The sequence below is a fragment of the Capronia epimyces genome, assembly GCF_000585565.1.
Source record: "Capronia epimyces CBS 606.96 chromosome Unknown aczIQ-supercont1.6, whole genome shotgun sequence".
Lineage (NCBI taxonomy): Eukaryota > Fungi > Ascomycota > Eurotiomycetes > Chaetothyriales > Herpotrichiellaceae > Capronia > Capronia epimyces.
In genome coordinates, this window is record NW_006912909.1 from 868,306 (window position 1) to 886,981 (window position 18,676).

The window sequence follows — 18,676 nt, forward strand, 5'->3', positions numbered from 1 at the left end:
ACCACTGCCACCACTACCACTACCACCACTACCACTACCACCACTACCACTGCCACCACTACCACTACCACCACAGTAGTTACGGCAGTTCCCAGAACGTCAATACACTGACAAGCACGGCCTCAGTACCTACCTACCCATTAGGCGCAAGCAAGCAAGCAAGGGGAAGGGGTTTCCAGCCTCCCTCCCTCACCTCCAAAAGCAGATCGAGTCGAGCTTACAGTACAATACTGGTAAGTAATACATACAGAGTAGTCCCTGTCCTTCCAGTCGGACTCTCTTGCTACTATATACTCCACATATTTCCAGAGGAGAGATATACTATTCTAAGTAAATCTAGTTCTCTCGCATGGTAGTCGTATGATCATGCATGCCAGAGCCCAGCATTCTAACTTGGCTACGCTACGGGTGAGATGTAATGCGGAGCGACGATCGAAAATGGACACTTAGATGTGGTATGTATACATACAAGTAGTATATATATATATATATGTGTGTGTGTGTGTGTGTGTGTGTACTACTTGTACTTTGCCATTCTCGCTCGACTTAACTCCTCGCCCCATACTAAATTCCGTCGTCGTGCCTAATCTCCCCCCTCAGCTACCAGTGCCCGGATTCCTCGTGCCTCAAGTCGACTGTAGCACTGTATGATACCGATTGCATATCAAGCACCTCTCCTTCAAGCACGGCCCAGTCAATACCAACTCATTCTCTGTGCCGTTAGACCAGGCCGTGCTCAGGTCGGAAACATCCTAGTCAACTTCAAGTCAAGTGCAGACCGACGCGACGTCAATGCATGGCGTCCTTCGTCTCAACAACCGCCGTCTTGGTCGCGGCCTCTTCCTGCACGTGCGTCGGAGCAATGACATGCGCTTCGGTGAAATAGTTGGTGTCGGTGACGTGGTAGACGAGCATGTAGATGACGGTCAAGGAGCCGACTGCATACAGAACAAATTGCATGATGACCTGCGTCATGTAGGTGACGGATTGAGTGTCCAAGATGAAGCAGATGCACAGACCCAGCGACGCCGTGCCCTTGGCAAAGCCACAGTACATGGCGCACCGGGCGGGATCGTTGCTCAACGAGCCCACCACCCAGTTGGCGCTGATCAGGTAGCTCGCGTACACGATGCCCCAGAGCAGATAGAGCACGACGCCGCCGGCGAAGCGGCCACTGGTCCAGTCCACGTCCGGCGAGACCGGGAGCCGGCCGTCGAGACCGTTGACCTTCATCCATCCCACGAGGCCGGCGCACGCGGCCATGGTGATGACGCCGACGCAGCTGCATGCGATCAGGCCGCGTCGACGCCGAGACAGCCGCCGCATGTCCAGGAGGAAGCTCAGCGCAATCGCGGCCAGCACCATGATGAACTGGAACAGCACGTTGTTGAGCGAGCGCGCCCGCAGGGAGAAGTAGTAGCTGTTGATGCTGCTGACGGTGGCGAGGCACATCTCCGACGCGATGAAGGTCGGCACGAGCGCGTACATCTTCCAATCCACCACCAGCGCCCTCAGATGGCCCAGCTCGGTGCGGATGTTGGTGGGCTCGAATTCGGCGATATGCGTGCCATCGTCACGTACGATCGTCTTGGGATCGAGCACCAGAAACCACGAGGCGATGCAGGCGGCCAGCATGATGGCAATGAAGGTGCCATACACCGCACTGGAGACCCCCGTCGCGCCCGTGGCATTGAAACTGATGCCAAAGGCAATCGCCGCTCCCACAGTGCCACCCAGCGAGTTCAAGGCCCATTGGATGGCAAGGTACTAGACGGGGTCAGCCACGACTTGAGGAACCTGAAGCTGAACCTGCTGTTGGTGCGTCCCTCCTAAACTTACCGTTCCTTTGTACTGCTCTTCGGCATACGACAATGCAATGTAGCTGGCGCCCGTCCAGAGCCAGCCGGCGGTAATACCCAAAACGACGCCCGAGAAGTACGCGAGCCAGCTGTGGCCCGTGGTGTCGAAATAGAAGAGACCACCGACGTAGATCGGGTATCTAGGCCAATTATTATCATTATTATTTAGCAAGCGGTTCCAAAGTCGTACCCGATGCTGCCGAAAGCGCTGTTGCAGATGGTCAGCGGGCTGGATTAGCAGGCTGAGACACACGACTCACATGGTCACTCTTGGTTTGAGCAAGTTCAGCGTGGCGCCGCCGATCCAACCAGACAGGGTGAAAATCCCGTAGAGAATTCTGTGGGAAGAGTGAGCTTGGGATTGTTCCATCCCCGACGAGCCAGCTCCGAGTCTTCTCACGCATTTGTATTCTGAGCCACCACCAAGGCATTGGGACCGCCTCCACCCGCTCCCAACCCTGTAAGGGCGAGATAGATCCCGGGCAGACAAAACAGGAGACTGGTTCTCGGCAATTCAGTCAGCGATTCAATGGCCTCTTCCAGCGCACAGGGACACCGTGTAGCTGCAGGTGACATACCATGCCATGACGAGATTCTGGTTGAATGGTCGATTGAGCCTCCACTTGCTCAGGTTGGGAGCCGCCATGTTGGTAGAGCGGGCAGGTCGTAAATCTTGTGTTCTGTCCAAAGAGCTCACCGAATAGTTGGAGTGATGGTGATGGCACCGTGATTCTTGCAAGAGGCAATCATATCGAGCTCTTGGCCGGGGACAAGTTCAATTCATATTCAGCGCATCCGGTGAATATCAGATACCCAAATCGAGGGATGAGGTTCCTATCGCAAGATACGCACCTTGGTCTGATACTGTACCAACGCACGTCGAGACATCTGGATAAAGAAAGAGATTGGCGCGCTACGCGCTTCGTTAATCGCGGGTCCACTGTGCGGCCAGCCACTTATCAAGACCTCCTTAGCCTCCTTAGCCTCGCCCGGCACGAGATAATGGGGAGATAAAGAGATGTCGAGTGGGTCTTGGTCCCCTCGCGCTTAAGCTTCATCTCCATCTCTTCGACGTGCGGGCGCAGGAGCAGAAGATCATGAGAGACACCACACCGGACTGAGTGGATTGGGGCGGTCAGCCCCTCCGACAGTACTTAAGGGTCGCGCCATTGTGCCTTCTACCCAGTTGGCAGAACGGATACACCAGATTCATCATGCCGAAAGCGACGTGGCAGGAGCTCTGCGCAAGCAAGCGGGCCGAGCGAGACGCATCAATTCCGAAAGAATGGCTGCTCAAGGAGCTTCCATCCGAACGGGTGGCCAACGTGATGAACTGGCCGTATTCCTGTGGCGCAATGAGCGCTGAGGAACTGGCCATCACGGAGCTCGATGCCACGGAATTGCTGAGCCGCATGGCAGCCGGGCACCTCAAGAGCTATGATGTGGTGCTGGCCTTCTGCCGGCGTGCCGCAATCGCACAACAACTGGTGTGTATTGACCCTTGGGAGCATCCAGTCCGGAGCCGCCGGGCAGGAACACGATGGACATGTGCTAAGTCGAACAGCTGAACTGCCTTACCATGATGTTCGTCGAAGAAGCTTTGGAGAGGGCTAAGGAGCTCGACGAGTATCGGGAGAAGACAGGAAAAGTCGTCGGGCCGTACCATGGTCTCCCCTTTTCCATCAAGGATCAGTTTGCGATCAAGGCCAAGGAGTCCAACACTGGGATCGTCTCCCTCATTGGACAAGTCCCGACAGAAGACGCTGTCGTGGTCCGGTTGCTCCGTGAGGCTGGTGCCGGTGAGTACTGCCAGTGTCCCCCGTCGCCCCCTGAGCAAAGCCAGCGACCGCCCACCACTAATGCTTTCGTCTTCTTCAAGTGTTCTATTGCAAGACGACCCAACCGCAGAGTAAGTGCAACTGCAGCTGCAGCACCACCACGGCCCCGCCAATGACTGACTCGGCTGGGATTGATAGCTGGGATGCACCTGGAGACATCTTCCAATGGTACAGTAGGCTCCGTCCTTGCTCTCAATCGCGGCTGACAGACTTTCCCAAGTCTATGGGCGCACCCTGAACCCCTTCAACCGCAACCTCACATGTGGAGGCTCCAGTGGTGGAGAGGGTGCTCTGGTTGCCTTTCGGGGGTCCCCTATCGGGTTGGCAGCTGACATTGGAGGCAGCATTCGCTCACCGGCTGCCAACAACGGCCTTTACGGGGCGAAGATCACGGCAGGGCGCGTTCCTCTGGCTGGGATTGTTACCTCGTTGGTAGGCTATGACTCGATCCCGGTGGCTGTGGGCCCAGTGTGTCGGTCTGCCAGGGACAACGCGTATTTCTTCAAGACAATCCTGGCAACCGAGCCTTGGAGAGTCTGCCATGATCTGGTGCCGCTGTCCTGGAGGTCAGTTGCATTGCCAAAGAAGCTGACTGTTGCCTTGCTCTGGGACGACGAGATTGTCAAGCCACACCCTCCAGTAACGGCGGCGCTCAAGAACATCAAAGCCAAGCTGCAGAGCTTGCCCGACCACTTCGAGATTGTTGATTGGCAGCCGTTCCAGCATGCGGAGGGATATGAAGTGGTCCGAAGCTTGTACTTTCCGGACGGCGGCAAGGTCTACAAGGACTTGCTGGATGTATCAGGGGAGCCTGCACTGCCTTTGACCGAATGGGTTCTCAAGGAGAGCCATGTCAAAGAACAGACCATTGCTGACCTTTCGCGGCTGAACGGCCGTCGTGACGCATATCGTGGTAAGGCCTTCCTGTCCCGCATGCACTGATTCCAAGAATGCTCATACTAATTGGGTCCCCCTACCCAGCTGCGTATCTGTCTTACTGGGCTGCACGCCCTTCCGTCGACTTCATTGTTGCACCGGTAGGGCCGGGGGTTGCGCCCGCCCACGAAACCGCAAGATACTGGGGTTATACTGCCGTCTGGAACATTCTCGATTGGCCAGCCTATGCGTTTCCCACCGGAGAAAGCGTCTCTCCAGAGCTCCATCCCAAGGACTTGACTTACCAGCCTCGCAACAATGAATTCGATGCATATAACTGGGCAAACTATGACCCGGTAGTGTCGGCAGGGGCTCCGATCTCGCTCCAACTGGTTGGTCGCAAGTGGGATGACGAACGCGTTGTGGAAGCTGTGGCAAGGATTGCTGCAGTCATTGAAGCGCCGGCGAAGGTGACTCGGAGTGGTAGTGAAGCAGCGCAACCTACATAGAAGTTTGATCATTGATTTCACAGCATAGTATCGGTTCGATCCATCCGTGGCATTCCTCCTTGCTCGAACACACGTGTACATGTAAATAGGTATTGAAGACAAGTCCTGCCGGTACAGCTAGGGCGCTCGGCTGAACATGGACGGGGGAGTTGGGCCATGTCAGTTGTCGGCCTTAGCCTCACACGCCTTCAGTTCGGTGTCGAGATAGGGGTGTCCCGAAACTCCAAGCCTGGGCAGATGGAGGATACACCAGCAGCAGTCATCCATTGTCAACATCGATATCTTGCCACTACACCGTGGTGATCGGAAACGACCCACTGCGAACCGCGCGGAGCTGTCAAATTGATAGTGTAGTCGCGCAAGCCATCCGTACCTCCTTATCAAACGCGCCCCACACAAGCGCGATTGATATGGAGGGATGTTTCCGTGGTGCCAACTGCCGCACGGGCGACTAGGATATGCCGAATTTCATTGCGATTCGAATGCTATAGCATAGCATAGTAAAACGAGCTGTCAGTCGCAAGAGAGTGCGCTGAAGTTTTATCTGTCATCTTCAACCTGCCAACATTGAACGTTACACACCTCGCCTCCCACCAGCGAAGTCCTTCTGCAATGCTGCTATCCGCACACTCAGAATCAGCCACGGGCGAACACAAACCTGCTGTCACTATCAGGGGTCTAGAGTTGTCATCACGGACCCAGAAATTGCTGCAGCTGGAACGGCAGTATGTCGCCGGGGGATTCGAGCCCGTACCTGCATTCTTCGTCAAAGGCAAAGGCTCCAAGCTATGGGTGAGCACTGCTGGAAAGCAATCATGTCTCCTCACTTCACACCGCAGCTAACAAGTGGTGAACAGGACGTGGACGGCAAAGAATACATCGACTTTATTGCCATGTTCAGCGCGGTCAATCAGGGCCACGCCCATCCATATATCGCTCAAAAGGTCATCGAACAGATGGAGATGCTTCCTCTGGCTAACTTATGCGGGCACAATTCCTTGTACGGGCCCTTCGCCGAAATGATGTGCAACCGCTTCGGCTATGACAAGCTCATCTCTGTGACTTCCGGGACTGAAGCCGCCGACACCGCCTGCAAGGTCGCCAGGAAATGGGGGATCCAATCCAAAGGTATCCCGGCGGAACGCTGTCTCATCCTAGGCGTCGGTTCCTCATATCACGGCCTCGGGTCGGCCGTATGGGGCTTGATGGATCCGTCGGCTCATCGCAGAGAATATGGCCTAGACAATGCATTGCTGATGAATGTCAACCCGTCCACGGGCGAGTCCTTGGCATACCTTGACCTGCCAGCCATGGAACGGTGCTTGGTTGAGCACAGTGACAGGGTGGCGGCAGTCATCCTGGAATGTTTCCATGGCGCGACGCGGACGGTACAAGAGGAGGCGACATACGCAAGAGGTGTATATGACCTGTGTCGCAAGCACAATGTGCTTTTTATTGCCGATGAGGTCCGACAAGGCGCCGGCAAGACTGGCAAATTCCTTTCCTATCAATACCTGGGCGAAGATTGCAAGCCCGACATCGTCACAATGGGTAAATCCATCACAGGTGGTTTCTATCCGCAAGCATTCGTTCTGGGGACCGCAGCTGTCATGTCGATGGTGGGCACCTTCCAAATGGCCACCACCTTCGGCCACACTCCTCTTGCTCTCGCAGCTGCACGAGCCAGCATTGAGGTCATCGACAACGAGGGTTTGATGGATCGAGCCGTAGCAATTGGGCAAAGGTGGAAGGCCATCGTCGCTGGTTGGCAACACCCCGAGATTGACTATGTCGCCAGCATGGGTGCCGACTCGAATCTTTTCTTCCGCAACTTGCGAGGACCTAGAGTGGCTGCACTTTGCATGCACAAAGGTCTCTTCACACACCCGAGTCCTCGCGGTCTTCGTATCAGCTTTGCCATGACCATGACCGACGATGAACTCGATCGGGGTGCAGCCATCATCAAAGAGACTCTGGACGAAATCCATACCTATAAGGACATCCCTGGAGAATGGTTCGACGGATCGAAGCCCGCTCAATGAGTCACCTCAAGGTCGCGAGCATTGATAACCGGACGAGGGTCGTTAATCGATAACGTCTCGGTCTTGATAGTGATAGATTCATGCCATGCATAGCTTAATGGAATGCTTGTGCATCATGAGATGGAGACCCAGAGGCCCATAAGCTGCTTCGTCCTCATCCTCCCACAGGAGCTTGAGCAGGGTGATAGCTTGCTTAAAGTGATTCATGCGGCAATGAAGTACGAGCCACTCATTGAGCGTGTACTGGCGCTGGTCCTCCTTTATGAGACAAGATCCTACCATCATTGCTGGCCACATAAGGACAGATTCATAGGGCGAGGAGGCCATATTCGACCGAAGAGAAAGAATAGTGTCGATGTGATTTTGGATCTGGTATATGAGCTTAGGGTGAACCACTGGCGAACCATGTATAGCCAATTCCAGGTAAATCAGCAATGCCTGGCGATACATCTCACCCGTGCTGTCATGATCGGCTTGAAACCCTGCCATGTCTGGCATCAAGGGCGGCGATTTCCAGGCCTTTAAGCTGGCCAGTAATTCATTGCACCTGGCGAGAGAGTCGTGCCCGGTCTGTCCCGTAGAGCGTTCTTCGAGACGCTGGCGGTAGAGCTGTGCGATAAGGGGGATTTTCTCAAAGAGAGCAGAACCGCACCCAAGAAGCGACCCAAAGACATTGAACTCATGCAAAGGTCCCAACGACGTAACGAAGTCGTCTACCGGTAAGGTAGAACTTCCGAGAGTCCCATAGGGCGTGATGTGGGCTACCGACACTAGGTACGCGTAGACCTCGAGCACGAAGCCACGGATCTCTCTGTCTTCGGCAGTCTCGGACACATCTGGCTGTTGACGCAGTTTGAGAATGAGAAACCGACTTGCACGCAAGTGCGCAAACATGGCACCCTCACATACATCCGACACTATCTTTGTGAGACTTAGCGAATGTTTATCATGTCGAGGAGTGACCTTACCCACCTCAACATGGCAGAGAACCATCAAGACCAGTAAGAGCCGCAAATTCTTCGCACGATGCAAAGAGGACAAATGGCTGAATTCGTGGCGTAAACTGCTGATAACGAAGGAGTAGTGTTGCTCAGTTTGCTTCCGAATGTCGGGTGATCCGGAGTTCTGGAAACCGATATGGCTGCCACTCAATGCCAGAACAGCGTGCATCAGCAGGTCGTCACAGCAGGCAATTGGCATCACGTGAGTTAAGAACGGATTGCTCCTCAATGGTTTCGCAGCCAACTGGATGCATGTGACGTGAAGAAAATGTTGTAGCATCAGACGAGAAGTGGAACTTTGCAGCAGAGCACGTTCCGTGCTGAGAAAGAACTTTGCATCCGCCTGCCATTGAATAAAGACCGCTGGCCGCGAAGCAGAATCGTGCAAGGACTCGATCTCCGGCACGTGTGGAGGAGTATTGAAAGAGCTCACTGCTGACTCTGACCTGGCATGTCTGGCATCTCCGGCATGCATATTTGGAGAAGACTCGGAAAGTATCTGATCGCCACTTTGTTCTCGTTGTGGGGAGACTGTCTTCTCAATACTGTCGGCAGTGATTGAAGCATGCGCATCTGCATCACTCCCAGTGGGCCAGGAGCAATGGAGGTGATTGCGAGCACACCCTCGGCAGCAGGGTCGTTGTTCGTCGCATTTCTTTCGGCGTCGTCGGCATGTCAGGCACCCAGTCTTCGCGCGAGTAAGGCCACTGCGGTGATGTCGAGCAAGTTCAAACGAAGTTCTTCTCATCGTGTATTAGTATATGCTCTCTGGCTAAGCTCGATATTTGTTCGAGGGTCTTGAAGAAGTGGTCCCAGCCAACACACAATTTGAATGGGTCACTCTCGTGCTCCATCGCAATGCAACAGAGACTATATTCTCCAGGAGTCTCTTCTCCGGAGAGATCCTGTCAAGAAGAGAGGCAGAGAGGTTGACAGACGGACTCGGAGTACTTTTTAGATTGCCCAAACGCCAAGAGATATAGTGTTAGGATTCGTCTGCTAAACATCTAGCCCACATGAACGGGAAGGTATGCCGAAGACACGATAAGAATAGAACGAAGTGAATATTGATTCCGGCCTTGATAATCGAGTTCTCTCTCTGGTCTGTGGCGTCGAGCAGACCAAAATTGTTCACTGCTTGTATGGCTCCGAAGGATGAGTCTGGTATGGCATAAGGTGCCTCTAACCCGCGCTCTCTCCCGACGTCGCGCTTCTCCGTCTATCATCCTTCCGTACTGTCTATCAATCTAGAATTTTTTAGATCCAATCAACTGCTCAGGAAATTGACGATGCTAGAGGCTCCATCTTGATCGAGGGGGAACAGAGGTCATGACTTGTCTGGGAACCCAAAATCGACACCGAACTCTGGATAGACGAAGCGAGTGACACCTTTCTGGGAGATTTCGGCGAGAGAAGCCAAGTCACTCTCAGACAGCGGAACGATCTTCTTGTTTTCATCGATGCGAGATGGAGTGACGGATTTTGCGAGTACTGAGTTTCCTCGGCCGATGTGATAGCTCAGCAGAATAGTACCCGGAGTCACTCCCTTCTGTTCGGCCAGCTTGACGACATGGGGATCCTGCATCAAGGGTGAACCTGTGCTGCCGAGGGGGCTGTATGCGGTCACGTGGACTCCCTTCTCTTTGCACAAGTCGACGACTTCTTGTTGCGGGAGCAGAGGGTGGTTCTCTATTTGATTGACGGCAGGAATGATGTCGACATGAGGCAATAGCTCCTCCAGGAATTTCTTGGAGTAGTTGCACACGCCGATGGCCTTTGTCTTGCCTGTTTGAAGCAGCTTCTGCAAGTCCTTGTAGGTGTCGATGTGGGATCTGTCTCGCACCAGGTCCCTTGACCCATCGGGCAGTTTAGGGAACTTTTCATGGTTGCCGTTTGGATTCATGGCCACGGGCCAATGCATGAGGTAGAGGTCAACATAGTCGAGCCCCAAGAGGCCTAGACTGATATCCAGGTTTTGCTCGACTCGGGTGTGATAAGTGCACCATAGTTTGGTGGTGATGAAGAGATCGCCTCGGGAGATGCCCGCGGCTGCCAGACCTTCCTTGATCCCCTCGCCCACTTCCTTCTCATTGCCATATACGTAGGCGCAGTCGATGTGTCGGTAGCCCGATTTGATGGCATGCGCAACGGCGGCGCGGACTTGGCCTTCTGGACTCTGCCATGTTCCTAGCAAGCCGTGAGACAAGGTGTCGACAGGAAGGGGATGTCAGGACTTACCCAAACCCAGGGCTGGGATGGATGAACCGGTGTTGAGCTTGAAGCGAACGTCTGTCATGATCAGGTGAGGGTTTCTTGTCCTTACGTCTCAACTCGAAGGGCAATCTGGCAATCTGGCAATTGAATTGTACGGAGGGAGAGAGACGGGAAAAAAGTTCGACATGTAGACAAGCGATTGATGAAGTCACAGTACCGAATAAGTAAGGTCGAGTGCGGGGGGCACTAATTGCATAGGTAGGTACGTAGCGCTTCAAACTCGGCTTAGGGGCCTCCTAAGCCTAGTACTGTAGTCCGCACCGACTGGCGACTGGCTCGCCCGTGGCCTGGACTGTTCAGGCTGTCTCTGCCTAAACACCCCGAACAATAGCCGGGAACAGGCATCTGTCATCTGTAAACCATACCATACTCTGTACCCCCTTGCGGTCCTTCCCTCTCCCATATGGGCAGAGTTTTCCGAGAGTGGTGAATCGACCTGTAGGTGCTTGCCTGTCTCATACCTGCACGCCGTGTGCCATTCATTCCCTTTGGTCTGCAACTCGGCGATTTTCTACCGTATGCGACACTCGGGACCGAATCCCCGGGGTGCACAGTCACGCCAGCCACAGTGGCTCTGGATGCCCATAGCGTGACGTCTGGCATGATCCTCTCACCAAGCTTCTGCCCCTCAGCCCCTCAGCCCCATCTTGCTCCTCCACCTGCGCCTGCGCCTGCGCCTCTGGATGTCTGGCTCTTTTCTCCTCCCTTCCCATGCTGGCCCCAAATGGCAACTCCCCCCGGTGCCACTGGAAGCTCTATGGCCTTCCGAGTTCGAAATCTCGGTCCCTGCTCCACGTCCCACGTCCACTTCCTCCATCTCGAAAGCGACCGCAGCTCATGAAGCTCAAGAAACCAGCGTAAAATCGCCTGCAACCCCGAATGGGTTGGCCACAGCACCGTGCCGCGGTCCTCTGATCGAAAAGACCCTTGTTTTCCGGTCATGCCGTGCCAACACAATCGTGGGTTACACAGCATGAACGACAGCTGTCGCCTCGCAATCCCCCGGGGTTGTCACAGGGTCCTGGCCGTATGCGCATTGCATGAACGCCTGTGTAACCTCGATTCCAGAGATAAAGGATTAGCGACGAGACATCACCTAGGATCTTTCTCTCTCACCGACTTTGCTGACCATCCACCCCTCAAGCTGCGGCGCATAATTTCCCTGTTTGCTCCATGCCTGGTGCCGACGAGATCATGCCAGGGCTGAAACCGGAGCACGGTGACGATGGAGGCCACAATATTGGTCACAGTAGGGCACAATCGCAGGATCTAGCCCAGGAGCCGGACGAACACAACAATGCTGTCGATACGGCCCGACGTTGGAGATCAGGGCTAGCGCCCCATGATGGTTCCGGCGAGAGTTTGGTCCCTCGAAGTGATGATCCGAATCCAGTAACTTCTCACTGTCGCAGCTCCCCGGGATCCATCTATTCATGGAAGCATGTCACAAGAGAAGCATGTCAAATCGCGGGTCCAGGGATTGGTGGAGTGTCCCATGCTTCGAGATCCATCTGGTGGAATTTTGCGGGCCTCAGGACTTACCTGGCAAGTTGTGAATAGCAAGCAGGTTGGAAGCCCGTGCTAAACAGGTTCGTGTTTGCACTGCCAGACAATTGACGCAGGCCAGCTGCCTGTATATTAACCCATGCCTGCCGTGACGGAAAGTGTGTTCTTTTTTCATTGTCACTGTTTGTCACTGTTTCACTGCCTTCACTTTCGTGTGTCTGTTGTGGTGCAGTGAACGACATCGGTACACTTATAAATATCTCACATTCTACACAGCTTCTACTCGCCAGTACAGACACTATTTGCTACCTTGCTACATCCGCGCAATCTCTGCCCCCGCATTCTTCTGGCACTTCTCAGCAGCTTCAATCACTCTCCAGCACTCTCTTCAAGATGGTTGGCATTCTGCTTGAACAACCCTCGCATGCTCCTGCCTTCCGCACCGACCGCGACGGTCTGGCCTTTGAAGAGCTTTGTGACGAGATTGAACATGCCGACATCCTTGCTGACCAAGCGGTCAAGCAAAAGCAAGCCCGAAACGAAGATGACGACGGTCCATCCAAATTTGACGCCGACAAAGACAAGTCTCAATTCCGCCAGTATGAGACTGCCAGCGATCGGGTCAAGAACTTCTATCTGGAGCAACACACCAAGCAAACCGTCGCATACAACCTCAAGGCACGCAATGAATTCAAGTCCAAGACTCGCGCCGAGATGACGGTATGGGAAGCCATCGAACGCCTCAACACGCTCATCGATGAGTCCGACCCAGACACCGAGCTCAGTCAGATCGAGCATCTTTTGCAGTCCGCCGAGGCAATGCGTCGTGACGGTCGTCCTCGCTGGATGCAACTGACCGGCTTGATCCATGACCTTGGCAAGCTCTTGTTCTTCTTTGACGCCCAGGGTCAGTGGGATGTTGTTGGTGACACTTTTCCTGTTGGCTGTGCCTTTGATGACCGGATCATCTACGGCACCAAGTCCTTCGCGGCCAACCCCGACTTCAACGACCCAGTCTACAGCAACAAGTTCGGCATCTACTCTCCAGGCTGTGGTCTGGACAACGTCATGCTCTCCTGGGGCCACGATGAGTATCTCTATCATGTGGCCAAGGATCAAAGCACCCTCCCCGACGAAGCTCTCGCCATGATCCGATACCACAGCTTCTACCCTTGGCACCAGCAGGGCGCCTATCGGGAGTTCATGACCGAGCACGACGAGAGGATGCTCAAGGCTGTCAAGAGGTTCAACCCATATGATCTCTACAGCAAGAGCGATGAGAAGCCCTCGGTTGAAGAACTCAAGGTATGATATCCGAAGAACTATTCCTGTCGATCAACATACTAACGAAGGTCACAGCCATATTACCTGGAATTGATTGACGAGTTCTTCCCACAAAAGGTTGTTAAGTGGTAGACTCGACTTGAACTTATACCCGAGTCACCGTCTGCAGTTGACGAGCCCTTGACGAGCCTTGACGAACCATTGAGTAGGTACATATATCGAGCGACGGTACCTGCGTTTCTTTTTGCATGCCTATGGGAGTTTGGGGTGTATGAGGTGTATGATCGTCGACTTGTTTGCACGAATCTATCATAAAGGAGAGGGCAATACAGTGACGAAATTTCTTGGGTGCAAAGTAAGATCGACATGATCCCATGGCCACCCTACACGCTTGATGGCTCCTTGTGCCGACATAGATACCTTATTCATAGAGAATCAAACAATGGGGGTTTGGCCAATTGCTGTTCTCTAAACCGCCGGGGTTGGCTAGATGATGACATTGTGACGATGAAGTCTTGATATACGTAGCTCATGTGCTAGTGTTTGGAATATGGTCAAAATGACCCTGATACTTGGTTATGGGCCGAGTCCTATCCCATGTTCGACTGCTGGGCCAAAGACTCGTCCTTCATAACTACTTAGCTATGTTGCAATCACTGCCAGCCTAAATTCCCAATCTCAGCCTCACGGAATGAACAATGAACAATGAAAACCCCAGGTCCGCGGGTAGGGGTGAGGAGGGCCACGACACCGACATTGCATTGGTGTGGGTTCTAAACCCCAGCCTGAACTGTTCCACTTGCATAGTCCGGACCGGACTCCCACCCAGTCTACTCTGTATAGTGTATACCAATGCAATGCGGTGTTACTCTGTATACCAATGCAACGCGGTGTGATGGAACGGCAAGAAACCAAGAGAAGGGGGAAGGCCGCTGAGCGACGCATCCAAAAGGACCATGCATGCCTATGCCTGCCTGGGATAGGTATGTAGGTATCATTTAGCGACTTGACGCACGTCTCCGTGACTTGTGGTGGTGGTGGTGGTGGTGGTGGTGGTGGTGTTGATTGATATGGTCTTTCCCTCTCCTCTTTTTGCTTCTTCACTGCTCTTGGTCTTGGTCTCGATCCCTCGCACCCGCTGCCCTGTGTGTGTATGTGCTCCTATACCCCGGCCCCCCTCTCCCTGGTCTGTGTGTGCTCCCATACCCCGGCCCCCCTCCCCCCCGGACCATCGATTCTCGCCATCGCCCATCGCCCGTTTCAGTCCACAGCATTAGGGCGGCAGGGAAGTTGCAGCACTAGACTGTAGTCCGACAAAGTCGACCGTCGTGTCGTGTCTTGCAGCACTAGACTCTAGTCAGACAAGGTCGACCGTCGCGTCGTGTCTTGTCGCACTGTATGTAGGTCAGGTGGTAGGCAGAGCCAGTGGTAGCCCGGCGGGCAGGCAAAGCGGTCTGCATTCCAAGGTGGTGGACAGACAGCATACCTAAGGGAAACCCAAGGGAAACCCAAGGGAAACCCAAGGGAAAAGAGAAATTCAAGAGCGAAGATCGACCATGGACCATGGAACATGGACCATGGCACCTGCTGAGCATTGCATTTGGGCGCAGGTATAGGCTGACTGACACCATACCAACTACCTTATCCATTTACTGAGTCTGATACCATACCAACCATCTGTTTGCGTAGGCAGATAGCATCTATCCATTTGCTGGGTCTGATACCATCTATCCGTTTGCTGAGCCTAGTCTGTCCGGATACTGTCGCACCCCAACCCCATGTCTGTACTGCTGCGGCACGGCGTGCATGCAGTACTCCATATGCAGTGCCGCACGGTGGCTGAGGTTGAGGGTGTCTGATTCACTCACTACGTACTACTACCCCCTTGTAGGTCTGGCTTGGCTGGCTTGTGGCTTACTGCAGTGGCTTAGGCTTGGTCGAGTACTCAGTTCTTTCTGAGTAGCTGGTAGGTGGCTGGTCCACTCACTCCTCCCTTCACTCCTTTCCTCGCTCTCTCGCTCTCGACTGACTGGACTGATTGACTGACTGGACTGACGGATAATAGCAATGATGTGAGACACGTGCGCATGCATGATGGATGCATGGATGCATGCATGCACGAGTCGTATCAGGGAGAACTACCTACCTTGCCCGCCACCGCCAGCTACAGGGGGACATAGGTAGTAGTAACCTGGTCGCTGGACGGATATTAATGAGTGATTCCTGATTCGACCTTGGTGGTCACGTTGTGCAATACCACTGCAACTGTAGTGCACCATCATCCATGCATGACCATGACCATGACCATGACCTTGTCCATGTTCCGAGTGAGGGCTTAGGCCTGAGTCGCCTTGCCTTGTGCACAACTCTCGGGTCGCCATCACGTTCCAGTGTCCAGTCTAGTTCAGTCCAGTCCAGTCCCTCTGTGGTGGCCATTCTAATCCCTGTATCTGGTCCCCTTGAACGTTGTACGACATGGTTGATTGACGGCTCCCTTGAACGTTGCACGGCATGGTTGATTGACACCGACCCGACACCAACACCAACACCAACAGTGCTTTAGACGCAACGACATGAACTCTCCCTCTCCACCTCCACTTCTACCTCCATCTCCACCACCGGCTCCGGCTCCGTGGCACAGTCAGTCCCCTGTCCTCGAGTCTCGCGCACTACTGATACTTCTCCCGTCCGTCGGCGTCGGATTCAAGCCCTTGCTCGGAGACACCGTATCAGAATTCAAGCCCTTGTTCAGAGACACCGTATCATACCTACCTAACATATATGTATGATACACACTCGTATCATGTGCGGGTGGCCGGGATGAGATCCCGTTCGACGGTGCCAATCACCGAACAGAAGGGGCTTGCATGCCACGCGTCGCTCGTCGCTCGTCGCTGGCTGGCTGGCTCGTTCATGCTATGCCAGTGGATAGACTCGAAGATGCGATATGCTTGTGATGTTCTAATTGTTACTCAGCCGTAGACGTAGATTGTCATCGGTCAGCAACCCAGCCCTGGAAACTCGGTATCCCAACCGCACGGAAGATGAACCTGCCGCGCTTAGGACATGTTCCAGTACCGGTCTGGTCACCCGTGGTCGGAGATTTGAAAGTGTAGACTCGATCGCGTCGATGTGTTTCTGTACTGTTCTTGCTGCCTGCTGCCGAATGTAGCGCTGTGGCAACTCTTCCACAACCACAACCAGTTCTAGTGATAGTTCGGAGGTCAGTGAAATCATAGTGAGGTCGCAAAGCAATCGAAGAAATACGAGAATGCAGAAACGAAGAACTGAGCGGCCGTGTGTGTTTGTGTGTGTTTGTGTGTGTTTGTGTGCGACGATCATCTGTATTTCCAACCCAACCCGCCCACAGGCCACAACGGACGATTGTCGAAGAAGAAACTGAACTAAGCAGAGACCAAGCAAGCCCAAGCAAGCCCAAGCAAGCCCGAGACCAAGCCCAAGCACAAACCCAAGCACAAACCCAAGCACAAACCCAAGCACAAACCCAAGCACAAACCCAAGCACAAACCCGAGCACCAACCCGGGAGTAGAGACGAAACCGAGCCAGTCGATGAGAAAAGAGACCCAGCCAACCAGCCGAAGAAAGAACACACCCGAGCCAGGAAGAGCCCAGCAACACCCAGCAAAGACCCCATCCCAGCAACACTTCTCAAAGCTCGATATCATCGTGTCACGGCGTTGATATGCCGGACACCCCAGGCTGATGACGCGACGAAGAGCCCCTTGGAACCGAAAACCCCACCGCCAAATTATCGAGACAGAAGAGTTGCCAGGGTCGTCCGCATGTTGCTCGGATCCTGGGAGGTGAAAACGGCCCCTAATGGCCCGGCCCCTTAGGGGTTGTTTGTTGGAGCCGCCGAAGATTGTGGAGCGGGAGCCGTACTGGCTCCAGGCAGAGCAGAAGGCACAGGAGCAGGGACAGGAGCAGGAGCGGGCGCAGGAGCAGGGACCGCAACCGGGGGAATAGCAACAGGCGGGATGACAGCGGCTGCAGCTGGAGCGGGACCAGCCGCCAGGTTCCTCCTCACGTCATTGAGGGTGCTCTGGTTCTGGTTCTGGTACTGGTACTGACCCTGAGGCCAGAATTGAAAGCGATCCCAGCAACCGTGTTGGGAGACCGAACCAAGCAAACCGTTGTAAGCTCGAATCCGCTCTTCAAGCTCCTTGGGACCTGTGGCGTCTCCAAGCCGCATCCAATTCCCGACCCCAGAGGTGACAGGCACCCAAACCAGCCAGACGAAAGACTCTCGTTTCCGGCCTCTCTCAGGCCGACCCCCCACGAAAGCAATCTTCACCCTCTCGAAGGGCGGCCCAGGGTATATTAACTCGTCCCCATCCTGCCAGACGGAGTTGGGTCCACTGACCAGAGTGTAGAATTTGATGTTCGTGGAATTGTTGTTGCTATATATCCAGATCTTAGCCTCTGAGTCTGAGAGAAACAATAGCAGTAGGAAAGATGGGTTGACTGGGGAGATTATCTGGAAATGAAACGTCCACCAGCTCAGTCGAGGCAGGAAACAAGGGGAATTTGGAGGCATGTCAGTGACTGGTTCATCAGAGTATTGAAGGCCCTGGAGCGTGCGTTGATCCCATCGACAACGGCATATGCCTGTCTGCCGCTGAGTATGAGTCGTCCTCCGCTTCAATCAAAGCAACAGTGAGCTAGGATGAATCGGAGCGTCCTTGGTCCACACACACCATCCCCTCACGGTAGAGATTGGGCGAACACCAGACATGAAGAGAGATAAAGGCCTTGCTTCTAGAGCGTTTGTAGTTCAGAGAAGAGGGGTGCACGATATATGAATAGAGTACTCCGCCTCTTCAACGAGCAACAATAGAAGTAAGGGATGTGTGATGTGAGTATAGCATGCTCAAGGGACATCAAAGGGGATGTCAACAATGCCCCGTGAGAGTGCGCAAGACATATCGTGGGGGATGCCAACGATATGAGATAAGTGAGATTACTTAGGACACATCGAAGGAGACAACAACGATATGAGTGCAGCGCGCCCAAAGGACATGAACGATGTGAGTGCAGCGCGCCCAAAGGACATGCACGATGTGAGATGAGAGTGCTTAGGATACATTGTTGGGGATGGTGTCGATGTGCAGTGCGGAACGCGCCCAAGACAAATCAAGGTGTGGGGGAGACTCACGCCATGTCGAACGACGAACGTAGCTAAGGCTGTGCACGGGCCTTGGTCTTGCGGCTGTTGGCAAATTGTCGTTGGATGAGCCGACGGTGGAGAAGCTGCACGGAGTTATTTATGGAGAACGGAGTAGATAGGTAGTGGCGAGAAAAAGGAAAGAAGAGCCGATGACGACATGGCGCTTAAGTAGCCTGTGAGCAGCCAAGCTTTTACCGCGCTCGTCGCGCTCCCAGAATAGTTTAGCCTCGATTAGCCGCGGACTCAAAGTGGTTTAGCTCCCTAATTATTGGACACCGTAGAGACCACGAAATGCGAG

At 54.0% G+C, this 18,676-nt stretch overlaps 7 protein-coding genes across 7 annotated transcripts; 3 read left to right on the forward strand and 4 right to left on the reverse strand.

Moving 5' to 3' along the window:
* Positions 1-789: 789 nt before the first annotated feature.
* Positions 790-2,505, reverse strand: A1O3_07185 (uncharacterized protein; the record flags this gene model as incomplete). Its single annotated transcript, XM_007737295.1, has 6 exons — positions 790-1,767; positions 1,840-1,999; positions 2,050-2,067; positions 2,120-2,197; positions 2,260-2,358; positions 2,438-2,505. The coding sequence occupies 6 exons, from the start codon at positions 2,503-2,505 to the stop codon at positions 790-792; spliced, it is 1,401 nt and encodes a 466-aa protein (XP_007735485.1).
* A 568-nt stretch (positions 2,506-3,073) lies between these two features.
* On the forward strand, positions 3,074-5,082 carry A1O3_07186 (uncharacterized protein; the record flags this gene model as incomplete). Its single annotated transcript, XM_007737296.1, has 5 exons — positions 3,074-3,346; positions 3,424-3,658; positions 3,739-3,772; positions 3,907-4,610; positions 4,679-5,082. The coding sequence occupies 5 exons, from the start codon at positions 3,074-3,076 to the stop codon at positions 5,080-5,082; spliced, it is 1,650 nt and encodes a 549-aa protein (XP_007735486.1).
* Positions 5,083-5,694: 612 nt separating this feature from the next.
* A1O3_07187 (uncharacterized protein) lies at positions 5,695-7,124 on the forward strand (the record flags this gene model as incomplete). Its single annotated transcript, XM_007737297.1, has 2 exons — positions 5,695-5,874; positions 5,940-7,124. 2 exons carry the CDS (start codon positions 5,695-5,697, stop codon positions 7,122-7,124), a joined length of 1,365 nt encoding a protein of 454 aa, XP_007735487.1.
* A 78-nt stretch (positions 7,125-7,202) lies between these two features.
* On the reverse strand, positions 7,203-8,600 carry A1O3_07188 (uncharacterized protein; the record flags this gene model as incomplete). Its single annotated transcript, XM_007737298.1, has 1 exon — positions 7,203-8,600. The coding sequence occupies one exon, from the start codon at positions 8,598-8,600 to the stop codon at positions 7,203-7,205; it is 1,398 nt and encodes a 465-aa protein (XP_007735488.1).
* Positions 8,601-9,452: 852 nt separating this feature from the next.
* Positions 9,453-10,421, reverse strand: A1O3_07189 (alcohol dehydrogenase; the record flags this gene model as incomplete). Its single annotated transcript, XM_007737299.1, has 2 exons — positions 9,453-10,312; positions 10,364-10,421. 2 exons carry the CDS (start codon positions 10,419-10,421, stop codon positions 9,453-9,455), a joined length of 918 nt encoding a protein of 305 aa, XP_007735489.1.
* A 1,877-nt stretch (positions 10,422-12,298) lies between these two features.
* A1O3_07190 (inositol oxygenase) lies at positions 12,299-13,321 on the forward strand (the record flags this gene model as incomplete). Its single annotated transcript, XM_007737300.1, has 2 exons — positions 12,299-13,210; positions 13,265-13,321. 2 exons carry the CDS (start codon positions 12,299-12,301, stop codon positions 13,319-13,321), a joined length of 969 nt encoding a protein of 322 aa, XP_007735490.1.
* A 3,722-nt stretch (positions 13,322-17,043) lies between these two features.
* A1O3_07191 (uncharacterized protein) lies at positions 17,044-17,748 on the reverse strand (the record flags this gene model as incomplete). Its single annotated transcript, XM_007737301.1, has 1 exon — positions 17,044-17,748. The coding sequence occupies one exon, from the start codon at positions 17,746-17,748 to the stop codon at positions 17,044-17,046; it is 705 nt and encodes a 234-aa protein (XP_007735491.1).
* Positions 17,749-18,676: the final 928 nt, after the last annotated feature.